The sequence below is a fragment of the Bidens hawaiensis genome, unplaced genomic scaffold (assembly GCF_021521415.1).
Source record: "Bidens hawaiensis isolate Kalapana, Puna unplaced genomic scaffold, B.hawaiensis_p1.1 tig00030848_1, whole genome shotgun sequence".
NCBI lineage: Eukaryota > Viridiplantae > Streptophyta > Magnoliopsida > Asterales > Asteraceae > Bidens > Bidens hawaiensis.
This window is the reverse complement of record NW_027495172.1, coordinates 172,483-194,526: the sequence shown is the minus strand read 5'-3', so window position 1 is coordinate 194,526 and position 22,044 is coordinate 172,483. Positions and strand designations below refer to the sequence as shown.

The following is a 22,044-nucleotide window of genomic DNA, read 5'->3' as shown; positions in this document are numbered from 1 at the left end:
ACAAGCCTTCAAACCAAAAAGCACAGGTGGAAGTCCACGAGACTTCTCTAAAACGTTCAGACCAAACGTTGCAAATGCAGGAACGTCCAAATTTGCAAGGGACATTGCTGAAGCAATCGCCCCAAAGAGTGCCAAACAAATGCCCAACATAGGCACATATGACGGTATATCTGATCCAGACGATCATTTGAACAGGTTCATAGCGGGGGCAACCGTCAGCAATTGGACGGAACCCACGTGGTGTTACATGTTTCAAATGACGCTGGTTGGGGCTGCTAGAGCATGGTTCGATCGTCTACCGGTCAACCACATCTACGACTGGGCAGACTTCCAACAGAAGTTTAGCCAACACTTCAGCCAGCAACGAAAGTATACCGAGGAGCAATGGACAATCCTCAAATGCATACGAGAGGAAGATGAATCTCTGCCAAACTTCATCACTCGCTTCAACTCAAAGAAGCTAAGTTTGGGCAATATCAGCGAAGATCTTGTTCGCGCTGCCTTCATCCAGGGCGCACATGACCCAGAGCTCATCCGCACCCTAACGGGTAAAGATGGCATGCCATCCACATGGGATGGCATCATGACAGCAGCAAAACGCTATGCGGAAACAGAGAAGCAACTGGGTAGAGATCTCCCACAGAGCACAAACCTCTACACCCAGAGGACGAGAGAAGACAACGTCCTCACCGCCCGACTAAATAAAAAACGAAAGCTAGGCATTTGGCAGTCAAGGGTAAACTTTGACACCTCATCCGGCTTGCAACATCGGTTGGGCGGAAGGGATAATGTACAGTCGCACCGGAACTCCAGATGGACGCCACTCACCAAAAGCGTCACTGAGATATTCGCCACTGAAGAGCTCCCATGGCCAAAGCCTCCAATAATCCGACATCGTCACGATGCTGATCGGAGCAAATACTGTGACTTTCACAAGACAAAGGGCCACAACACTGAAGAATGCATAGATGTAAAAGACATGGTCGAAGCATTTGTCAGAGATGGGGCGCTCGCGCACCTCGTGGCGCAATAAAGGCTGAGCAGGCAGGTGCGTGTAGAACCCCAGCTGGGGAAAACACGAATCAATTCCAGCTTCAATATCGAGACTACATGCTGCGTAAAGAACGAGATCCCGAACCAGGTGCGTATCGGCTCGATGGCACTCCCATCCCAACATGGAAGGGAGCTCATTTACACAGTTTGCATGTAAATCAATTCCAATTTGTAAAGAAAAGGCCAAGAGCCACTTCTAATGGAAATGATTCTCTTTTAAGAACATCGAAGCTGATGATTTTACATTTATACTTTTCTGAACACTAATATGCCGGTTTTCACCGCATAATTACGTGAAGTCATTGCATGGGAAGGCGGTCCTACCCGCACGAACCCAATAACGTGACAAACCTTCACGCAGGACAGTTTGGGAAAAAGTTCAGCACCCAAAAATGAAAGTGCCGGTCTATCCGCATGAATCATTAAAGGAAACTGAATAATAACCTATCAAACAACCGCGCGTTGAACGGTTAAACTATGCAACACTGGTGACGGCGTTCACATTACGTGAAGTCGTTGCGTGGGAAGGCGGTCCTACCCGCACGAACCCAATAACTTGACAAACCTTCACGCAGGACAGTTGAAGGGGAAGAGTTCAATCATCCTATTAAATGAAAGTGACGGTTCTACCCGCACAATCACGAAAGAGGAAGCACAACTTCACACCTATTATCAACCACGTTCAAAGGTTAACTTATCCTCAAAAGGATGAGGAAAACCTACACGCAGGTCAGATAAGGGTAAAGTTTTGCCATCCTACTAAGTGCAAGTGACGGTTTTACCCGCACAATCACGAAAGAGGAAGCAAAAACTTTAATCCATTATCAACCACGTTCAAAGGTTAACTTATCTTAATGCCTTAGAAATTTCGAAAAGGAAAACCTACACGCAGGTCAGATGAAGGTTAAAGTTTAGCCATCCTACCAAGTGCAAGTGACGGTTCTACCCGCACAATCACGAAGGTTAACTTATCCTCAAAAGGATGAGGAAAACCTACACGCAGGTCAGATGAAGGTTAAAGTTTAGCCATCCTACCAAGTGCAAGTGACGGTTCTACCCGCACAATCACGAAGGAGGAAGCGAAACTTTAACCCATTATCAACCACGTTCAAAGGTTCTTATTCTAAACACTTGGAAAATTGCTAATTTAAACTAAGTATGCAAGTCATAAGTTTATAAAGCAAGGAACCCAAAGAAGGAAATAACAATCTTATACGCAAAAAGATTAATATTTTAAGAATATATTACAAGAATGGCCGGGTAACTACCCGCCTAAAAAAAAAAAAAAAAAAAACTATACAAGTCTCTTAGCAATGGGAAGGGATCTTCAGGATCAAGCTTCAGGGCCGCTTCCACTTGGACCCGCTCCGTCAGAAGAACGGGGTGGTTCGAGGAACGCTTTGAGGACAGCTAACCCATCATCAGCAGCAGCTACTTCGTCCACCTTCTCCACCACTGGATGCGGGAAGGCGGCGTATTGGTTCAATGCTTGGTCATAAATGGCTTCGGTATCCACATCGAACAAAGGGAAGTTGGAAGGCGGGACGCCTTTCTCAACAAACCCTAGACCAAGCAGGAAGCCGGCCTTTTCCCCATCCTCATGAGAAGCGTTGAGGGCTGCGATCATAGCATCATCGTAAGAGGTCTCTGAAAAGACCCGACGCACAACCTACAAAGAAAAAATACAAGTATTAGAACCTTTTCTTACAAAAGAAAAGCGAGAAGATAAAGCTAAACATACCTGAGGCAACGCTTCTCGAAGAAGCCATTGGAGGGCAGCTTGAGCTTCGTTATGGGCGCGTTCGGCTTCGCTCTTGTTAAGGTTGGCAAGTAAAACTTCCTTTGCGGCAGCCTCTTCGACGCCCTTAAGTTTCCGCTCGGTGTGGTCAAGCACCCCCCTCTGGTCCAGGATTTCCTGGAGTTTCTTGGCATCTTCCATTGCCAAGGCATCATGAGCGCGTTGGAGAGCCTCTAATTTGGCCTTGAGCTCCTCATTCTCCACACGCAAAGGCTCAGCAACGGCTTCAGCCTTGGCAGCCCTCTCGGTTGCGTTTCGCGCAGTCTCCCTGGCCAGCCGAAGCTGTTCATTCACAGCTTGGGCAGCCTTGGAGCGGGCCTCGAGTCGCGCCTGAACTTCAACCTCGAGGGCCTTGAAGGCCTTCTCCTTGTCGGCGGCAGCTGCCGCCAGCTGTTGGTTCTCCTCCCGAAGAGCACGCGCCTCAGATACGTCCTTGGCACGAGCTGCTTTCAACTTGTCGTTTTCACGACAAAGCAGCTCGATGCGCGGCTGCATCCGGGCTTGGAGAACCCGAAGCTCATTGGTTAGCCTACCCTCCTGGTAGCTAGCCATGGCTTCCCCCAACGCACCATGAGGAGCAGCGTGGCGAGCCCAGTCCACGCACTCCACAGGGGTACGAAGGGTTGTTCCTCGGCGTATGTTCCATCGCGGAACATACACTTCATTGGAATCCGACACTGCAAAAGAAACTAAGGCAGTAAGGAAAAGATGATACAAAACAAGGGAAAAAGAAAGGAACCCTACGCACCTGTAGGGTCAATGACAGGCCGATAGCCGCCAAACCCATCACCTGAACCTAAAGGAAATCCATCCAACAGGTCAGGCAGACGGGAAGGTGGCAAAGATCGGCGGGAAGCCCTGCGCGTACCTGATGGTCCGGCCATCGGTGCCGGTGGCGTGGGCATGGTGGCAGTGGGTTGAAAGCCTTATTTAAGCTCAGTGAGTACTTTTACAAGCCTGGTTAATATTTTTTCGGTTCATGGGAAAATTGGCAAAATGTTTGATGGGGATTGTCATGGGAAAATTGGCGAATTAGTGGGTTGAAAGAGGTAAATTTTTCGGTTCATGTCAAAACAGGTTGGTCGGGCTGGTTCTATAGTTTTGGCTCATTGCCAACATAATTACAACGTTGTGAAATTGATGTTACCTCACAAACAAATTGACACTACCTTTACCTATATTCTTAAAAATTCTACACATTTCATGGTGCCTTATTCGAAACATTCCTCCGTAAGCTAGCAAGATTGAGTAGAAGTGATACCATCATCCAACCGTAAACATTTTTGAGAGTCTCAAAGTAAGTCATCCTCCACCTCCTATTAAAGTGCAAACTCCCAAGTAGTACCATAAATCCAACAACAAACCCTGATCCCATGCCATCATAGAACCACACGTCTATGGTATCATCTTCACCTTCATCCTCACCAACATGATTGTATGACACATCATTTGCATTGCAACTTCTCAAAACTGGCGGCCCACATAGACCATTGTTTTCTCGATAAAAAGACAGATCACCTAGAGTTTGTATCTAAGTTCCAACTGGAATTGGGCCAGATAAGTTATTGAACGACAGGTTCAAGTAGCCAAGGAAGTTCAAGCTAGTTAAACTTTAAGGAATCCGACCGAACAACTTGTTCATTGACAAATCTAAAGATTCCAATTGCTTTAGATCTCCAATCATCATTGGAATCCGTCCTTCTAGAAGGTTTCCGGAAAGATTCAAGTTCCTTAACCCCACAAGACTCGTTAGCGAATCAGGAATTTCTCCAACAATATTGTTGTTTGAGAGGTCTATGGATGTAAGAAACTTTATTGTCTTGGTGTACAACAATTGCATTCCCTTCATAAATGCCAAAACATTTTCTTCGTAAGAAGTTTTATAGTACTATGTAGAACTTACCCATAAAGTCGTCGTCATCATGCCACTTAAATTTTCAAAGCAACGAGGGATTGTCCCTGTTATGTTATTATGTGCCAAGTTTAAATATTGCAGATCGTTGAGTTGACAAAGTTGTACCGGAATATTTCTTGTAAACTTATTCGACTCGAGATTCAAATTTTGAAGGTAACGTAGCTCTTCACCAATCCAAGAAGGGATAACACTAGTGAACAAATTGTTCCCTAAATCCATAGTGACCAAATTTGTCAACTTTTGTAACGACGCCGGAATATCCCCCTCAAATCTGTTGTTTCGAAAGTGCAGCGTGCATAGATTTTTTAGAGAACCCATTGAACTTGGGACAACACCACTTATGTTGTTATTTGTAAGAACTATCACAGTCAAGTTAATCAAGTTCCCTAAGCATCTAGGAAGCCTTCCAGAAAACTTATTTTGTGACAAATCTAAAATCTGGATGCTAGGAACCTTACAAAAGCATACCGGAACACTTCCCGTGAAACGGTTTTTGGAGAGATTAATAACTTCTAGACTTGGGTTCATGGTTGCGTTTGTTTGAGGAACATGTCCCGAGAGTAAGTTATCTAAAAGATCCAAATATTTCACATTTGATGGAAATGTAGCTAGTGATCCCTCAAACTTGTTTGAGTTCATCTTCAGGATCTTGTTACTACTACCGCCAAGAAATCGTGGCAGTTTGCCACTAATTTGGTTATTAGACAGATCCAATTCAAGAATACGAAGCAAGATGTTCTCAAGCCACTCTGGTATTGCATCCCTAATACTCGAATTAGAAAGATCCAACGTTTGAAGATTTGTCTGTGATTGAAGCCAGTTCGGGAAGTGGGGTCCGATGTTGCAAGAACTTGCCAAAAGCATTTGAAGTTGGAAGGGAGGAATCCACCGGGAGTTGAAATTCAACACTAGTGGATTCGACGACAATGCCAGATAATTCAAATTATTTAGCTTGGTGAAGTGAGTTTCTGAAAGAACCCCGACCAATGAATTATGGGAGAGATCTAGATTCTTTAGCTTTGAAAGTAGCCCAAGACTCATGGGAATGTTCCCACTCAATTGGTTATGATTAAGATACAAGTCTTATATTCTCAAGAGTAGTCCAAGGTTTGCGGGAATAGGACCAGAAAACATGTTTCTTGAAAGGCGCAAACGAATGAGGCTGCTCAAATTAGACAAACATATCTGGCATCGCAGTATCAAAGGAATTGGATGAGAGGTCGATGGAAACAAGAGCGTTGAAAGTTCCAAGGAAGTCAGGAATTTTACCATGGAAGCGGTTAAAGTAAAGGTTAAGATGCACGAGGCTTGTAAGGTTCGATAACCAGATCGGAATGGTGGAACTAATGCCAATTATTGAAAGATCTAGTGAATTAAGAGACGTAAAATTGATGAATTTAATGGAAGGTATATCGATAGTAGTATATGCTAGGTTTAATGTGAGCAAAGAAGTGAGCATGTTAATTGGATGAAACCAATCAACATTCTTACTAATGGTTATACCTGATAAATCCAAGTGTCTTAATGACGATAACGAAGACACCCATTTTAAATCATCCATGATGGACATTTCTGCAAATTTAATAGAACGGGTGCCACTCGTATGATCTTGATAGGTTGTATCTAGGTCAAAACTATTCCGGAGATCAAAATATTGTAACCTTGAGAGGTTTCCAAGATGATGCGGAACTAGACCGTCAAAACCTGATCGTGACAAGTTAAGGTATTCCAAGCGTTTGAACGATCCTAGGAATTCAGGAATGTTTCCTGAGAAACCATTCATGCTCAAGTCCAAGTAACGCAAATGCTTCAGATTCTGTAACGAAGGACTCAACTCACCCTCGAGCAACATGCGATTTTGCATAATCGTTTCCAAAGACACTCGAGATCGAAGATCAAGTTTGAGAACATGACCATTTCGGCTGTCACATCTAACTCCACGCCATTCGCAACATTCTACCCCTCTCCATGTTGACAAAAGATTAAATCTGTCTGTGAGGCTTTGCTTGAATACAAGAAGGGACCGCCTCTCCCTTTCGATACATGTAACATTTGAAGAAGCCATAATCATGATGTTGCTGCTTGTGCCTAATCTTTGGAAGATGAGGATTGTTAAAATGACAAGAAAACTGGCTTCCATTTTGGAGGATGTATTCTAGCGTATCATAAAACCCTTTTTGTATTGCAAAACAGTATAAATAATAATAATAATAATAATAATAATAATAATAATAATAATAATAATAATAATAATAATAATAATAATAATAATAATAATAAATAGTGATACATGATTTTTCTAAATTATAAGAGCATCCAAAGACTTAATCAGTTTAGATTTTAGAGTCATCGATCAAAGTTGTTTTCATTTATTCTATACTCTATTTTATAGAGAAAACATAAGTTTTGAGGCTTCTACGCTTGTAAACGAACCGGACATTTAGTGAACTATTCGTGAACCGTTCGGCGGGAAGTTAGTTTGTGTTTGTTCATTTAATAAACGAACGAACATGAGAACATATATTTGTCCGAGTAAGTGGTCATGTTTGTGTTCGTTTAAACTTAAACGAACGAACACGAATATGGCATTGTTTGTGTTCGTTTGGTTCGTTTACAGGCCTAGAGGCTCCGATATAAATGCTTTTGAAAACTTGGTAAGAGAACTAGAGTTTAGAAACTTATATTTGGTTTATCTGTTGTGGGCGGGCCATGTAGACGCAAGCTAGGCCGGCCCAGCTAAGAAAGCCCAACGGAAACTTCAGAAAGAAGAATAAAAAGACCAGTGTGGCCGCTAGCCGGTGTGGTACAAATCCACACTCAAAATTTTAATGATTCTCGGGAACAACCTTTGACGTGATATACAAAAAGGGAAAGGAATAAACTTTCTTTTTAAATAAACAAAAAAATGAATTTAGTGACTCCACGTGCTAAAATTGGCATTTTTTTTAGTTTTGCCAAATTACTAACCAAACAGGATTTGATGTTATAAATCAATTGTAAGACAATGGAGTGGATCTTCGGCCAAGATACAAAAGTTGGATCATCCTTCTTTGGGGCTGGAGTGCCATCAATGCGGGACAAGACCACGTATCCACAAGCATGTAGTTGAATAAGTTTACCCAAGAAGAGCAAGAACTTCCTTGCCATCAAACTCACGAACTTTATGTTGGATGTTTGAGATAGTGCACATGGGTTTTTGTATGTCGTTTGTCATGGAGAATGAGTGATGATGAACAAAAGGGATGTAGTCCGACTGAAGTCAGAAATGAGTTGGGCGATTGAAGTCAATGGTGGGAATGACATAAACAGTTTAGGATTTGGCGCTTGATAACATGCAAGTATACAAAACTTGATGATTTGTTTCATTCATTAGAATCGATACATATACAAAATGGCCTAACTTACAAAGAGCTTTAAGGTGAATAATAAATACAATAATTATAAAAATAAACATAATATTATTTACATAAATAGTTGTTTTATCATGAGTTTTCAAAGGACATTTTGGTGGTAATATATTGTATTTTCCAACTATGTGGTTGTAAGTACAAATCATGTGTGTGCGTGTTTGCTGGTAAAATAAAAAAACCAAAAAAAAAAATAGTTTTCCACTTTATCATAGTTTTTGTGCTTTATATCGAGTTTCTTTTGCCCTCCATTGTAAACAATTTCACTTAAGTCTAATGTGTTTTTGTTCATAAAAAGATCTCTCAAATCTACTATCTCCTTTGTATCTTATGATTTTTTATTTTCTTGATTCAGTCCGAGTAGATCAAAATTAACCGATCTACGGATCTAGCCATCTAGGCATCTAGCTATGACTGGCCTGGTTTTTTATTCATGAGTTTTCACAGTCTTGATATTGGTTTGAGTCATTCGATCTGATCAGGTTCAAATCCCATGAACAAACCTAGCCAGAGTATATCTGTACATCGTTACATTTTTTCTATTTGTTCTTTTTAAAATACTTTATTTAAATAAATAAATAATTCATGGATAAAATAAATATCAAAATTGAACTCCAACAACCCAACAAAAGCAAATCTACTTAGGATCACCAAGATTCCAAAGTTCAACATAGTGTAATCAACATGCACTATTAGCCATCGATTATATCTTCACTTTGACCTCACTTAATGTTGACTCTTATCTAACGGCCATAGTTTTCTATATGCAGTCCTTGATGTCCCACTTGATCATCGAGAAAAGAAGTGTACTATAGAACAGTAGAGAAGCACCCAGGGGGTTGAGATACTATCTGGTATCTACAAACAAAAAATTATTTTGCACCATGTACTATGAGTACATGGCATTTTTGACCCTTACACTACTATATGTTTGCACTGACGGCACCATTTTTTATTTTTTATTTTTTTGGCAAAAATGGAAATAAATAATCTCACATTTTGTGTATTGACCGATAATAATATCACCTTTAAAAATTACCATCAACGGTCCAACCTTTCAACTATTTTTGTCTCGATGGACATTCGTTAAAAACACTTAATGTCGTTAAGTTTTTTTTTTCGAGTTTCAAACCGATGTTTTAGGACTTTTGATCGGAACAAATATACGAGTCGACTGATGTAAAACTTATCTCGAAATGATGATCTAAACGACGAAACAATGTTTTAACTCGGCTATGTGAATTTCCAGTTACCAAAAATCAAGCCATTTGAATCACCGTTTCGAGATAAAGTTTACATCAGCTGATTAGTATCCTTGTTCCGATCAAAAGCCCTAAAACATCGGTTTGAAAATCGGAAAAAAATAACTTAACGACGCTAATTGTTTTTTAACGGAGATTCATTGAGACGAAATAGTTGAAAGGTTGGACCGTTGGTAGCGATTTATAAATATGAGATTATTATCGGCCAATACACAAAATGTGATATTATTTATTTCCAATTTGCCTTATATAAATGAAATAATTAGCAAATTTTCATTGGAAATGGGTTCAAATTTTATTTTATTTTATTTTCTTTCTTTAAAAAAAAATTAAAATCCAATGAGTTCGATTGTTAAAAAAGATCAGATTTGCTTGAAACTCTCATGTTATATATACGATCCATATGAAACATGAAAGAGGATGGTGTCAGTTGTTCCAACTTTCTTAATGTCTTATTTTAACTATTTGTTTTTAATAATAGTGTGTAAAACTCAATTTCGATTAATGAAACCAAACCAAAACGGTATTACATGTTATTGGTTTCTTAATGGTTAGATCGGTTAGATTCTATAGAATAGCTGCATATTATGAATTTGTGATCTATGACTGTGAAACCAAAACAAATTTTAGGCTTACTATTTCAGACTTGATCTGTATGAATATAATTATTTGCAATTTGGATCGTGGTTAGTAGCTTAGTTCAAATCATCTTGACCTCAAGTCGAAAATGCTTAACATAAATACATGAGAATGATATAATCACCACTTATAATGTTACACTTTCAATTTCTGAGTAAAATATTCAAGTTGGATACTGCTTATCTGTTATAAAGTTAATTTCAAGTCGTTCCTTATGTTGATGCGATTTCATCTTCACACAATCAAACTAATGCAAAAAACAACATTTCACTGGTCAAGTTTTTAATTAAATACCTAGAAAATTCCAAAATGCAACATTTACCTAGATCACGATTCGTGTACATAAATTGTTAATTAAATACCTAGAAAACTACAGCATGCAACATTTACTTAGATCACAATTAGTGTAAAAAATTTGGAAGGCTGACGTCAAACATAAAAACTGGTCATCATGATTATCGTGTATAAGAGTTAAAACGAAAAAAGAGAGGGATAGATAGTAATTAGTATATTACCCTAGAGGTCGGGATAATGAGAAATTGAAAACAATCGACCGATTAGAGACAAAGCTATGATTGAGTTGGTCTAGGTTATCATTATAAGTAAAATTGTAAAATCCAAATTACAATACAAGACTTAAGTTAATACTTATTTAAATAATGTGTAGTTTAATATAATTGTAATACCTTACTCGAATCTCACATGACAAAGAAATGTTAAGTACATACCGAGTAAACTTCCAACTATGAAGACACAATTGAGGGTGCAACTTGCGTCCAAAGTAGGCGCTAACCTTAATTCTTGTTTGTGTGTTATAAGGCCAGTCTTATGTCATTTTGGAAGATAACAAAAAACCCGAGAAGGACAATGAGCTATTAATGGGCGTTCATAACACTCTAAACAACTTTCACACTGACCATGAATACATGGCATGTTGAATAGAGATACATGCTGAAGAAAGTGTGAATTCAAGTTATGACTTTCGCAAAGTGTACACTAACATTATGTTGGTTGTGTGTTACATAAATGCCGAGTTACATGGCAGTAAGTATACACAATTTAAGCTTGATAACAACTATTTTCTTCAAATATCAATTGAAAGCAAACCATATTAATTTGTTTTCTAGTCGTTTTTTCATAAAAAAATTTATTTGGATAGTTTTAGTTTCAAGCTCAATAAAGTTATATCATTTTTTTTTAATGACAACTCACACACTATTTAATCTACTTTAAATTATACCTTTATTATTGACAATCTGAAAGTTGAACCCACATCACTTAGAAATGCAATGTCTTATCCAACTCTTTAATATCATTAGACTAAAACCTTTTAACTAGAATGTTCTATTAACTGGTTTAGGACAATCCCTAGTTATAACTCATATTTGAATAGCATATGAGTTCATATGAGTTGATGTACTACTCATATATAAAATATAAGTATCTTATTCTTTGTGGTCTATATAACTATATTTGTTGACATGACTATGTTAAAGTGGATTTTGACTAATGACATAATAGAAGTTTTGGTCTACTTATATATACTTATTTTAGCTATCTATCTAACAAACTTTATAATAAAAAACACACATGTTATTCAAATAACATCAGATATGATGAATCAGGAATTTTCAGCTAGAGATTATAATAGATTTTCTTGCATGCATTTCAACTAATTTATAACCGACAGTGTGAAAAAACAAACCGTAATACAAAAATGACGTTAAATATCATTACTAATATAAAATTTGACCAGTTAACATATCAAATACGACCGGTTAACATATCAAATACCAATAAATCTAGTCTCTCTTAGTTACTTCCATCAAAATTTTCCTCATGAAGTGGTAAGGAAAAGATTTGGTGTTCTACGTGACACGTGTTCCATTCCTGCCCCCAACATTCAGTATCAGCGGTACCATGGTTATGATAGGAGACTAGATGAGTAGGTGTCGTTCATTAGTTGGATAATTGAACTAAACGGGTTTTATCTCATCGCATTGTCGTGCCTTCGGGCGAGTGTTCACGGTCGTTGGCCTTAGGTGAGAGTTTTCCCCGGATCGAAAGGCAAGTATATCCCAATGTAATGAATTTAGTCAGTACATCATTTTAAAGATTCATTAGCCGTTAAAAAAAGAATATATTCTTTTTTATTTCTACAAAGTACACATATATACGCACAAAAACTATTAAATATAACTTATTACTAAATAAGTGGTTCAGTGGTTAGTTGGCCCGTTCTTCGCTATGAAGACGCATATTCAATTTTCATTTGGGTCATTTCTATGGATGGATAAATCACGGTTTTAATCCCAGTTTGAACCTGACATGGGGCGAAGGTTTACAGATTCCATCCGGTCTCACGAATCAAGGAGTCGGTCTTGGACATAACCCCGAAAATGGTAGGTTTACATATGAGATTCTCTGCTGTTCATAAAAAGTGGTAAAAGTGTAAAAAAGTAAACTACAGATACCAAACACGCCAACAAATAAAAGACCATTTCTGCATAATTTACACACTATATATAATAAACTTGTTTCTTCGGCAACAGATATACACCCTAACCCAGATTTTATATATAATCCTTTATATATATATATTCTTCTTCTTCAACTGAATAATATTATTATTATTAATAATAACTTGTTGTGCAATATTATTCCATCGATGGCGACACCTGATCAGGAATCAATCAACACATTCATCAGCATCACCGGTGCATCTGAATCCGTTGCCATACTCAAACTCACGGTATTAATAATAATAATAATAATTTAATCCAAATCACATACCTTTTGTTCTCGATTGATTCTCCTTGATTGATTACGTCAGCATCCGCACTGTTAATTCGTGTTATAGAGCTTGTCTTTTGATTATACTGTAGAATGCAAGGGTTTGGTGTTAATTTAGCCCTAATTTCTGGTTTAATTTGGTATTTGTAATAAGCTAGGGTTTGATTTTGAGAATTAGTCTTTTTGGGAAATTGAATACCTAATATTGCTTGTTGTGAAGTTTAACTAAAGATTTTGGGAAAGTATACTTGTTTTGTTCGGTTAGATCGTAATTAACGGATTTAGGTATTATATTTTTGCTTCAATTAAGGTATAGTTTCTGTATATGTTCTTTAGAAATTTGATTTTAGTTAGGGGTAATGCGTCATTAGTTATCGGTTATATATGGTTTTCACATGATTTCAATTAGTCTATGCAGTTAATGCGGAAAGATATCGGATATTGGTCAAGTACCGGTGTTTGAGATATCGGTCATTTTAATATCATGCAGAATTTATATATATATATATATATATATATATATATATATATATATATATATATATATATATATCAATTTAACCCTAATTCAGTAACTCTCCTCCTATCATTAACAACTTAACCTTTTGAGCTTACAAATCACTAACAATTGTAGCAAGTAGCAACCGTAAGACTAAAAAGTACTAACATTAAACACTAAAAAATTGACAATTACGACGTAAAACACTGGTATCGGGAAAATCGGTGATATATCGGTCAATATCGCTTATAATATCGGGAAATTCGGTGATATATCGGTCAATATCGCTGATATTATCGGGACCGATATTTTATCAAGGGACTGATTACCCAATACATTGGTGATATATCGGCGATATCGACTGCATAGCAATTAGTCCTTGGTCTTTAAACGTGGTCTCATGTAGTTTTGGGTGAAAATTGGTCAAAGTTAGGGCTTGTAGAGGTTTATATCTGGAAACCGTCGAATGAAGATAGGTTGTTAATGATATGTAAAACATATGACAGATCCGGTTGTAAATAAAGCTTATTTGGTTGCACATAGACGCGCCCCTCTTACCCCATTTGCTTGATGTTATGATACGCATTGAATGTTGATTGTTTATGTCGTCAATATTAAATAAGATAATAATTAATGATAATATTGATGGTCAATCGGTATTTGTCATTAACTGATACGACTATACAAGCACCATTGTCAGATTGTTAATTGATATTCCTTTTCTGTATGTCACGTGTGCACGCTGGAATTATTCTATTCAAAATTTCGAAGTATCTGTGCCTATTAACTATACATTAACATTTGGAAGTTATTTGATACGTTAACTTCTTAATTTGGTCTTAATCAGGAACATAATGGTGATCTCAATGCAGCTGTCAATGCACATTTCACTGAAGGAGATAGAACCATGTTAGTTTATTCTTTATTAATTAATTTTAAATGTCACAAATAATAAACACTAACGACAAGTTTTATACACTTTTTTCTTTCTTTTTGACATATTTAGAAGACACGAACCGCCTGTTGCTGCTCCACAAGATGATTTCATGGAAATGGATGAACCGATTCAAACCGCATCTAACCGACCTCCTTTCTCACTCTTTCCTTCAGCCCGAGATATTAATCCGTTTTCTCTTCTTGACCCAAACTTCACCCGGAGTGTATTCGATAGTGGGCCCAGGTTCGGAACCGGTGAACCGTTTGTATCCCATCCACGAGAAGTGAGACAGATTCTCATTGAGGTGAAGGACGGGCCCGGGCCTGCTTCAGAATCGGAACGTTCTGGACACGCTCCTAGAATCGAAGATGTCACCGAGACTGCATCAGAGAATGTTCCAGAAACTCATGGGGTTGTGATTGTTGATGAAGATGATGATGATAATGATTTTCCAACTTCTGATTTGAGGCCAAGTGCTCCACAAGTTGGTGATTTGAATTTACCCGATTATGGTATTGAAGAGGAAATGATTCGGGCTGCAATAGAAGCTTCTAAACAGGATTCACAGATGGGTGTAGGAGATGAAGGTGTACCACAGCCCAGGCAATCTCAGATTGAGGATCCTGAATTGGCACAAGCGGTTTCTTTATCTTTAAAGGTTTGTTTTTTATTTTTAACCTTTTTCTTATAATGTGACAAAGCACTCGTGCTAACATTGATGTTTACCAGACTGCTGAGCAAGAGAAAGCCTTGCGCCAGCTAGGATCTGAAGTGGGACCATCAGAACCGACAGGTTCAAAGTTGGTTAATGTGGACGAGTTGGAGACATTGACATCGTTAAATGGAAGGTAAGATTCTAATCATTCATGCGAATGTGAAGAGTTGGGTGAGTTGGGACTTGGGGTAATTAGGAAAATGGGTTTGTGTTGATACAATTCATAAAGTTTTATTGATATTGAATGTTAACTGTGAGTAGAAAAATAATATTATTACAATGCTAGTCTGTATCTTCTAAATAAATGACTTTGGAGGATGTACGTTGGGTGTGTGCATGAGTCGGTTTTGTGCTCAGGCTCACAGGCTGAACCAAAAACTGAAAATCAATTTTTGGGTTTCTAAAAATCACACGTTTTATGTTTTCTTGGTTTTGTCATTTGGGCTTGAATTTCTGGGCTGAAAATGGCCCAAAACAATGGATTTGGGCCTGAATATTTTTGTTAATTAAAGATTAATTGAATATCACACATTTGGGCCCAAAATTAGGGCTACATCAATCCTTTATAAAGGACTTAACAATCAAAATTAAATGTTATAATCAATAAATTCAATAACTAACATTCAAATAAAGTTTTTAACCCATTACAGGTTTGATTTGGTTTTTTAATGGTTCGGTTACAAAAGTCGATCTGGTTTTTCAGGCTTGGGTACATCAGTACATGCAAAACTGAAACCTAATTGGAAATTTAGGTTTTGAGAAAACATAAAAGCTGTCAGTTTTTGGTTTGGTTAGGTTACGGGTCTGTTATTTTGGTTTCATGCACACTTCTAGATGTATGTGTTAAAAATATAATTTTGATTGCATTGAAGGACTCTTTTGATCAGTTTGAGATAAAAACACAACCCAAACTGACCCACACATAAATAGGTTGAATTTGACAACTCTAGTTTCTGGTGCATTTTACTGAGACCTTAAAATCGGGACCCACAAAGTGAGAATACTAAACAGTTTCTCTGTAATTTACAACAGGTTGGAAACAGGGGGCTCATCATTTCCAGAAGAAGTTGAAGAACCAGAAGAACAACCTCTGGTTAGAAACAGGAGTCGGCTCACATCCTCTCGATCCATTGATTCTTCTGAAGAAATTGAACAAGTAGACTTAAACTTAGCACCTGGTCTTCAACAACCACCAAATAATCACCCTGTGAACAACACGAGCAACTTCCCATCTGATGAAGTATTATTATTATTATTCACTAAATGAATATCATATACGTACATACTTTTTTTCTATCATAATTGATTATCTATATACAGTGGGGAGGAATCTCATCTATGGAACATGATGAAGCGGTCATGCTTGAGGCTGCACTGTTTGGTGGAATACCCGAAGGTAGTGGATATCGTGTACCGTTTGCATCACATCCGTACATGCAAAATGGCTTAGATGGAAATGTTGGACCGTATCCCCGGCCAACACCTCGTCCTCCTTCACCGTCTTTAACTGCTCAGCGTTTAATAAGAGAACAACAGGTATATATTTGAACATTGAAGTATGGTTTGATTATTTAACACAAAACCGCAATAAGTTTGTAAGAAAAATGTAATTTTTGCATACAGGATGATGAGTATCTTGCTGCATTACAAGCTGACAGAGAAAAAGAGATACTAGAGCAGTCAGCTAAAGAAGCTGCTATGGAAGAAGAAAGGTGTAAGGAAGAAGAAGCACGGATAAAGCTAGAAGAAGAACAGGTGACTTGTGTTTAAAATGCTTTTATTGAAGTCTGATGCAATTAATCTTTCTTTAACTAGTATACTTGTCACACTAAAAACCTAAGATAACAAATCAAAAAAAATAATGAATAGTGACATTATTCCACAAATAAGTTTTGTTTGTGGATATTTTAATTGACTTGAGTTAAGTTGGAGTTAGTAGTCTGTTCTGTAATGTTAATTGAATACCATCTGTTTGCTGATGCTAACATTAATGTGATATTGTCAATTAATGTTTTTAATTTTAGTTGAGTACCTGAATGGTTCTTAATCTATATGTTATTAACATTAGTTTTATCTAATGTTAATACTTAATGATAAGTTGTTACAAAGTTCTATACTCATGTATATATGCTTTGTCCCATATAACTATTCAGTGTGTACACACACATGCATGCATATATACACGAATCCTTACATAGATATACATATATATTTACATATTCAAACGAATACATAGTAAGAATGCACATACATATACATACTGTATGTATGCATATAAATATTTATATAAAACATGTGCACATATACGATTAAAACACATACACATTATGTGCATGTATAGAGTATACACATACCTTTTACAGGCCAAGACAGGTATGCCCATACAAGTACATAACATATATGATATATCTACAAAAATATAATCTTTTTCTGAAAAATTCACTTTTTGCTCCTTAGTGTTTTCATGTCTAAAGTAACACTGGTTTGTTACTACTGGCTTTATTCATGCTTCATCTGTTATAAGATCACTGCATAACTTCAATCATTAAACAGTAAATACTTGTTTTTGATTTTGTTATATTTTTCATGCAGGAACTGGAGAGGCAATTAGCAGGAAAAGAAGCATCGCTTCCTCAGGAACCGGCATCTGATGATGAAAATGCTGTCACACTTCTTGTGCGCATGCCTGATGGAAGCCGTCGTGGACGCAGATTTCTCAGGACTGATAAGTTACAGGTATAATAATTTTTAAAAACATTTGTGTTAACCTAACTACAATACTTCCCAAAATGCCAAATTAAAAGGTGTTTTAGTCTTTTAGCGTTGTTACTATCACTCTTAATTGATTTGTGTTACATTTTTTCTTGGCAGCATCTTTTCAGCTTCATTGATGTTGCTCGAGTGGTCAAGCCTGGAACATACAGATTGGTAATTTCTCACCCATTTTTTTCAAAACGTTCTTAAGTTTCTGTTTTTTCAGTTTGCGTGGTGGCTCGTATATGAAAAACAAATGTTTTTCATTCATTTTCTTGAGATTACACCCTCCGCACTTGCATTTGTTAAAATTAGGGGTATAAATGTGCCGAGCTCGAGCATGGCTTGTTTAATTTTAGAGAGCTTGAGCTCATACTCAAGCTCGGCTTGAGTTTGTCTCGGGTTCGGCTTGTTTATTATTTAGCAATTAATTTATATACATTTTTATATATTATAATTATAATTTTTATATATAACATAATATATAGTTATTTGTTGTTAAACAAGCTTATTTTGAGGCTCGAGCTCTTTTAAGCTCGGCTCGGTTCAAGCTTTTAACTAGCCGATCTCGAATAGCACACAGGTCGCATTATTAATATTATATATACATATAATAAAATGTTAATCATTTAGTTATATTTTATCATTAGTTTCATATTTATTAATTAGAGTTTACACCCCTAGTAAGAACGTGCTTTTGTCCAACATTTTAACTTGTTCTATTAAGAAATAGTATGTTGAATGTGATACAAAAGTTTATATGTCCAGTAATCACCTAATTTCTTAAATAAAGTGAGATGAGATTCCAAGCAATAAAAATACACACAAATGACTTTCAACTTGTTCAGCCCATGTGGTTACTTGTGAACTGACCATTGTTGTATTCTTATACAGGTGAGACCCTATCCTCGCCAGGCTTTCAGTGATGGAGAAAGTAACTTATCGTTGAATGAACTCGGTTTGACTAGCAAACAGGAGGCCCTATTTCTTGAGCCTATTTAAACATGGTATCAAAATAGTTTATTGCTCAGAAAACATAGATACTTAAATTACATATAAACTTTGTTGGTGGTTCATGGGTCGTGGTCTATTGGTTTGTTTGTACGTATCGTGGAGATTGATCTGGAGCTATTAGACGGCTTGGTTTGGACGTGTTATGTGGTGGGTTGGGGTGGTTATAACTTTTATATTTACAGATTCCCGATTTCTTTTGGTACCTTTATGTGACTCCAGTAAGCATGTTGAATTGTTTGGTCTATTTTGTTCTTGGTTGTCATGCAAGTTAACTATTTCTGTTTATGTTTGATTAAAATATGTGATGCGACCTATTGATCATTTTTTGTAGCATGTGATCTTTTATGGTGTTTCAGATGGGTCGTTGGTCGGTTGTTAAATGAGCTCTCCACTTGTAAATTACTCCCATTAGTATCGATCCCTAATGTATACCAACAGTTCTTCCTCGATTGTTGTCTTCAAGATGAACATGGCTCTTCCAACTTTGATTCTCCACTTGTAAATTAATTACCACATTAGTATGAAATCCTGGGCTCCATCACGCTGTCAGTCAATTCAATACATTACATGTAGATCGTGTGTTGTAGTTCTCTACAGGTGTACCAAGACCTTGGAATTCATTTATGAGTAATGGGCTTGGCTCTTGTACCACTTGTCAAACCGTTACAAGTTAAATCAAACAGAAGCCAAAGAACACAGACACATGTTTTGCTCAAAACAAACGAGCGACTCTTGTTGTATTTACTCGACTATTGAGATCAACTTAAACTTACAAGGTTTATATGATACCCTTGCAAGATTTGTAATTCAACTCAAAACAAAACAAAAGGATTCCCTCACAATGGATCATTCAATTTCATCCTCCATTCTTACATACCAAACGTTACCTAAATTCAAATAACACTATGCAAGGGTAGGCGTGCAATTATTACCCAATCAAAAATAGTATTTAGGGACCATCATATGGTTGTTCCTTTCGTGTTGGCAACAACGGTCCTCACTGAAGAACTGAAGGGTCTTCAGTCTTCTACTAACTTAAGGTTGGTCGCTTGTCCACTAGCGAACAGTCAATCACATAAATTGCCACAAACACCTGTTTGTAACTTAATGACTGATAGTTAGCGACGTGACCAACCATCATGTCTGTTCATGGGTAATGGATTACAGTATCGAGGATGACTCATTTTTCCATTCATGGCCGGCTCAAACTATTTGTGGCCCAAGGAATGTAATAAAATCGGGACCCTTATCGATAGAAACTATCTGTTCGCAATCTATGATTCTTGTATCATATATGTATTTGCGTAACTATAGGCCACAAACTCCACCACCAGCAATACAAAGCCCAAATTATCTGATGATTAATTTCTCATGGTGATAATGGAAAATATGAATAATATGATAAACCTATAATTATATATGTACCTGTTATAGCATGGAGAGTAACAACCACATCGAAGAAGGATGTAGACGACATAATTGTCAGCTTGATCGAGTTCCCCTTTAGAATTTATAATTAAGGATGATGTTAGGGTTCTTGAGAGAAACCCGGTTTAGGAGAGAGGAGACACATAAAATTGTATGTGAATTAATTTATGACGTTAATTTATTCTCTCTCTATATACACTTAAGGGAAAACCCTTTATTAGTTAATAATGGTAATATGACCCATCAACAATTACCAAACCAATATATAATAAGGTATAATAAATATTTTGATTTATTATAATATAAATTTATAATAACCATATATCTATCTATAATATATATATACGAAAACATAAAAATCCTACGTTTCGCGATGTCGTCGCTCCCCATTTTTTTGGAGTCACCAGATTTGCTTGATTTTTAAATGGAGGCTTCTCATGCATTTGACCCAAATTCATGGGTTTGGGTCTTACCAAACCCAGATATTCCTTAAACGGGTTATAACATCTCATTAAATAAAAAAATTATTCTCACCAAATTAGTGATGTAAAAATCCTATAAAATAGGATATACTAAAAATTAATATCTTATTTATTTTAAAATATATATATATATATATATATATTATTTTAATTAAAAAACCAATTTTATAGTAAAAAATAAATGGGTCTTGGGTCTCATCAAACCATAAGTATATTATTAACTTTCATAAATATTATTTATAATTAAAAAAACCAATTTTATAGTAAAAAAATAAACGGGTCTTGGGTCTCATCAAAACCATATAGCTTTTAAACCGGGTTATAACATCTCATATATTTGTGAAACAATTTATCATCAAACCACCATAAATTAACTTTCATACAATAAAAAAAAATATAAATTCAAAAAATAAATAAATGTTAGAATAAAAAATATAAAACAACCCTCGTAATATGGGGGATCGCTCCCCTCTTCTTGGAGTCACCATATTTGCTTGATTTTTAAATGGAGACTTCTCATGCATTTGACCCGAATTCACGGGTATGAGTCTTACCAAACCCATATATTCCTTAAACGGGTTATAATATCTCATTAAATTAAAAATTATTCTCACCAAATTATTGATGTAAAAATCCTATAAAATAGGATATAATAAAAATTAATATCTTATTTATTTTAGAAAAGATATATATATTATTTAAATTAAAAAAACCAATTTGATAGTATAAAAATAAACAGGTATTGGGTCTCATCAAACCATAAGTATATTATTAACTTTCATAAATATTATTTATAATTAAAAAACCAATTTTATAGTAAAAAAAATAAACGGGTCTTGGGTCTCATCAAAACCATAAATATATTATTAACTTTCATAAATATTATTTATAATTAAAAAAACTAACTTTATAGTAAAAAAGATAAACGGGTCTTGGGTCTCATCAAAACCATATAGCTTTTAAACCTTTGTTATAACATATCATTTATTTGTGAAACAAATTTTCATCAAACCATAAGTATATTATTAACTTTCATACCTATCTATATAATTGTCTACCATAAAATCCTAGGTGGCGCTCTCATGTTGTTTCCCCATTCTCTAGAGCCACCAGATTGCTTGATTTATAAATGAAGACTTCTTATGCATTTGACCCGAATTCGCGGGTATGGGTCTCACAAAACCCGGATAGTCTTTAAATGGGTTATAACATCTCATTTATTTGTAAAACTATTTTATAATCAAACAATAATTTTCACGGGTCATAGGTCTCACCAAACCCGGATTACCCTCTGACGGGTTATAACATCTCATTTATTTGTAAAATAACCCCTTAATCATCAAAGAAT

At 36.4% G+C, this 22,044-nt stretch overlaps 1 protein-coding gene and 1 pseudogene across 1 annotated transcript; one reads left to right on the top strand and one right to left on the bottom strand.

The window, feature by feature from the left end:
- Positions 1-4,052: 4,052 nt before the first annotated feature.
- Positions 4,053-6,968, bottom strand: LOC143581268 (receptor-like protein EIX2; annotated as a pseudogene).
- A 5,678-nt stretch (positions 6,969-12,646) lies between these two features.
- Positions 12,647-19,028, top strand: LOC143581272 (plant UBX domain-containing protein 8-like). The gene is made up of 10 exons (XM_077064098.1): positions 12,647-12,826; positions 14,214-14,275; positions 14,373-14,961; positions 15,033-15,151; positions 16,051-16,258; positions 16,339-16,554; positions 16,642-16,773; positions 17,611-17,754; positions 17,890-17,946; positions 18,667-19,028. The coding sequence occupies exons 1-10, from the start codon at positions 12,743-12,745 to the stop codon at positions 18,772-18,774; spliced, it is 1,719 nt and encodes a 572-aa protein (XP_076920213.1). The 5' UTR covers positions 12,647-12,742; the 3' UTR covers positions 18,775-19,028.
- Positions 19,029-22,044: the final 3,016 nt, after the last annotated feature.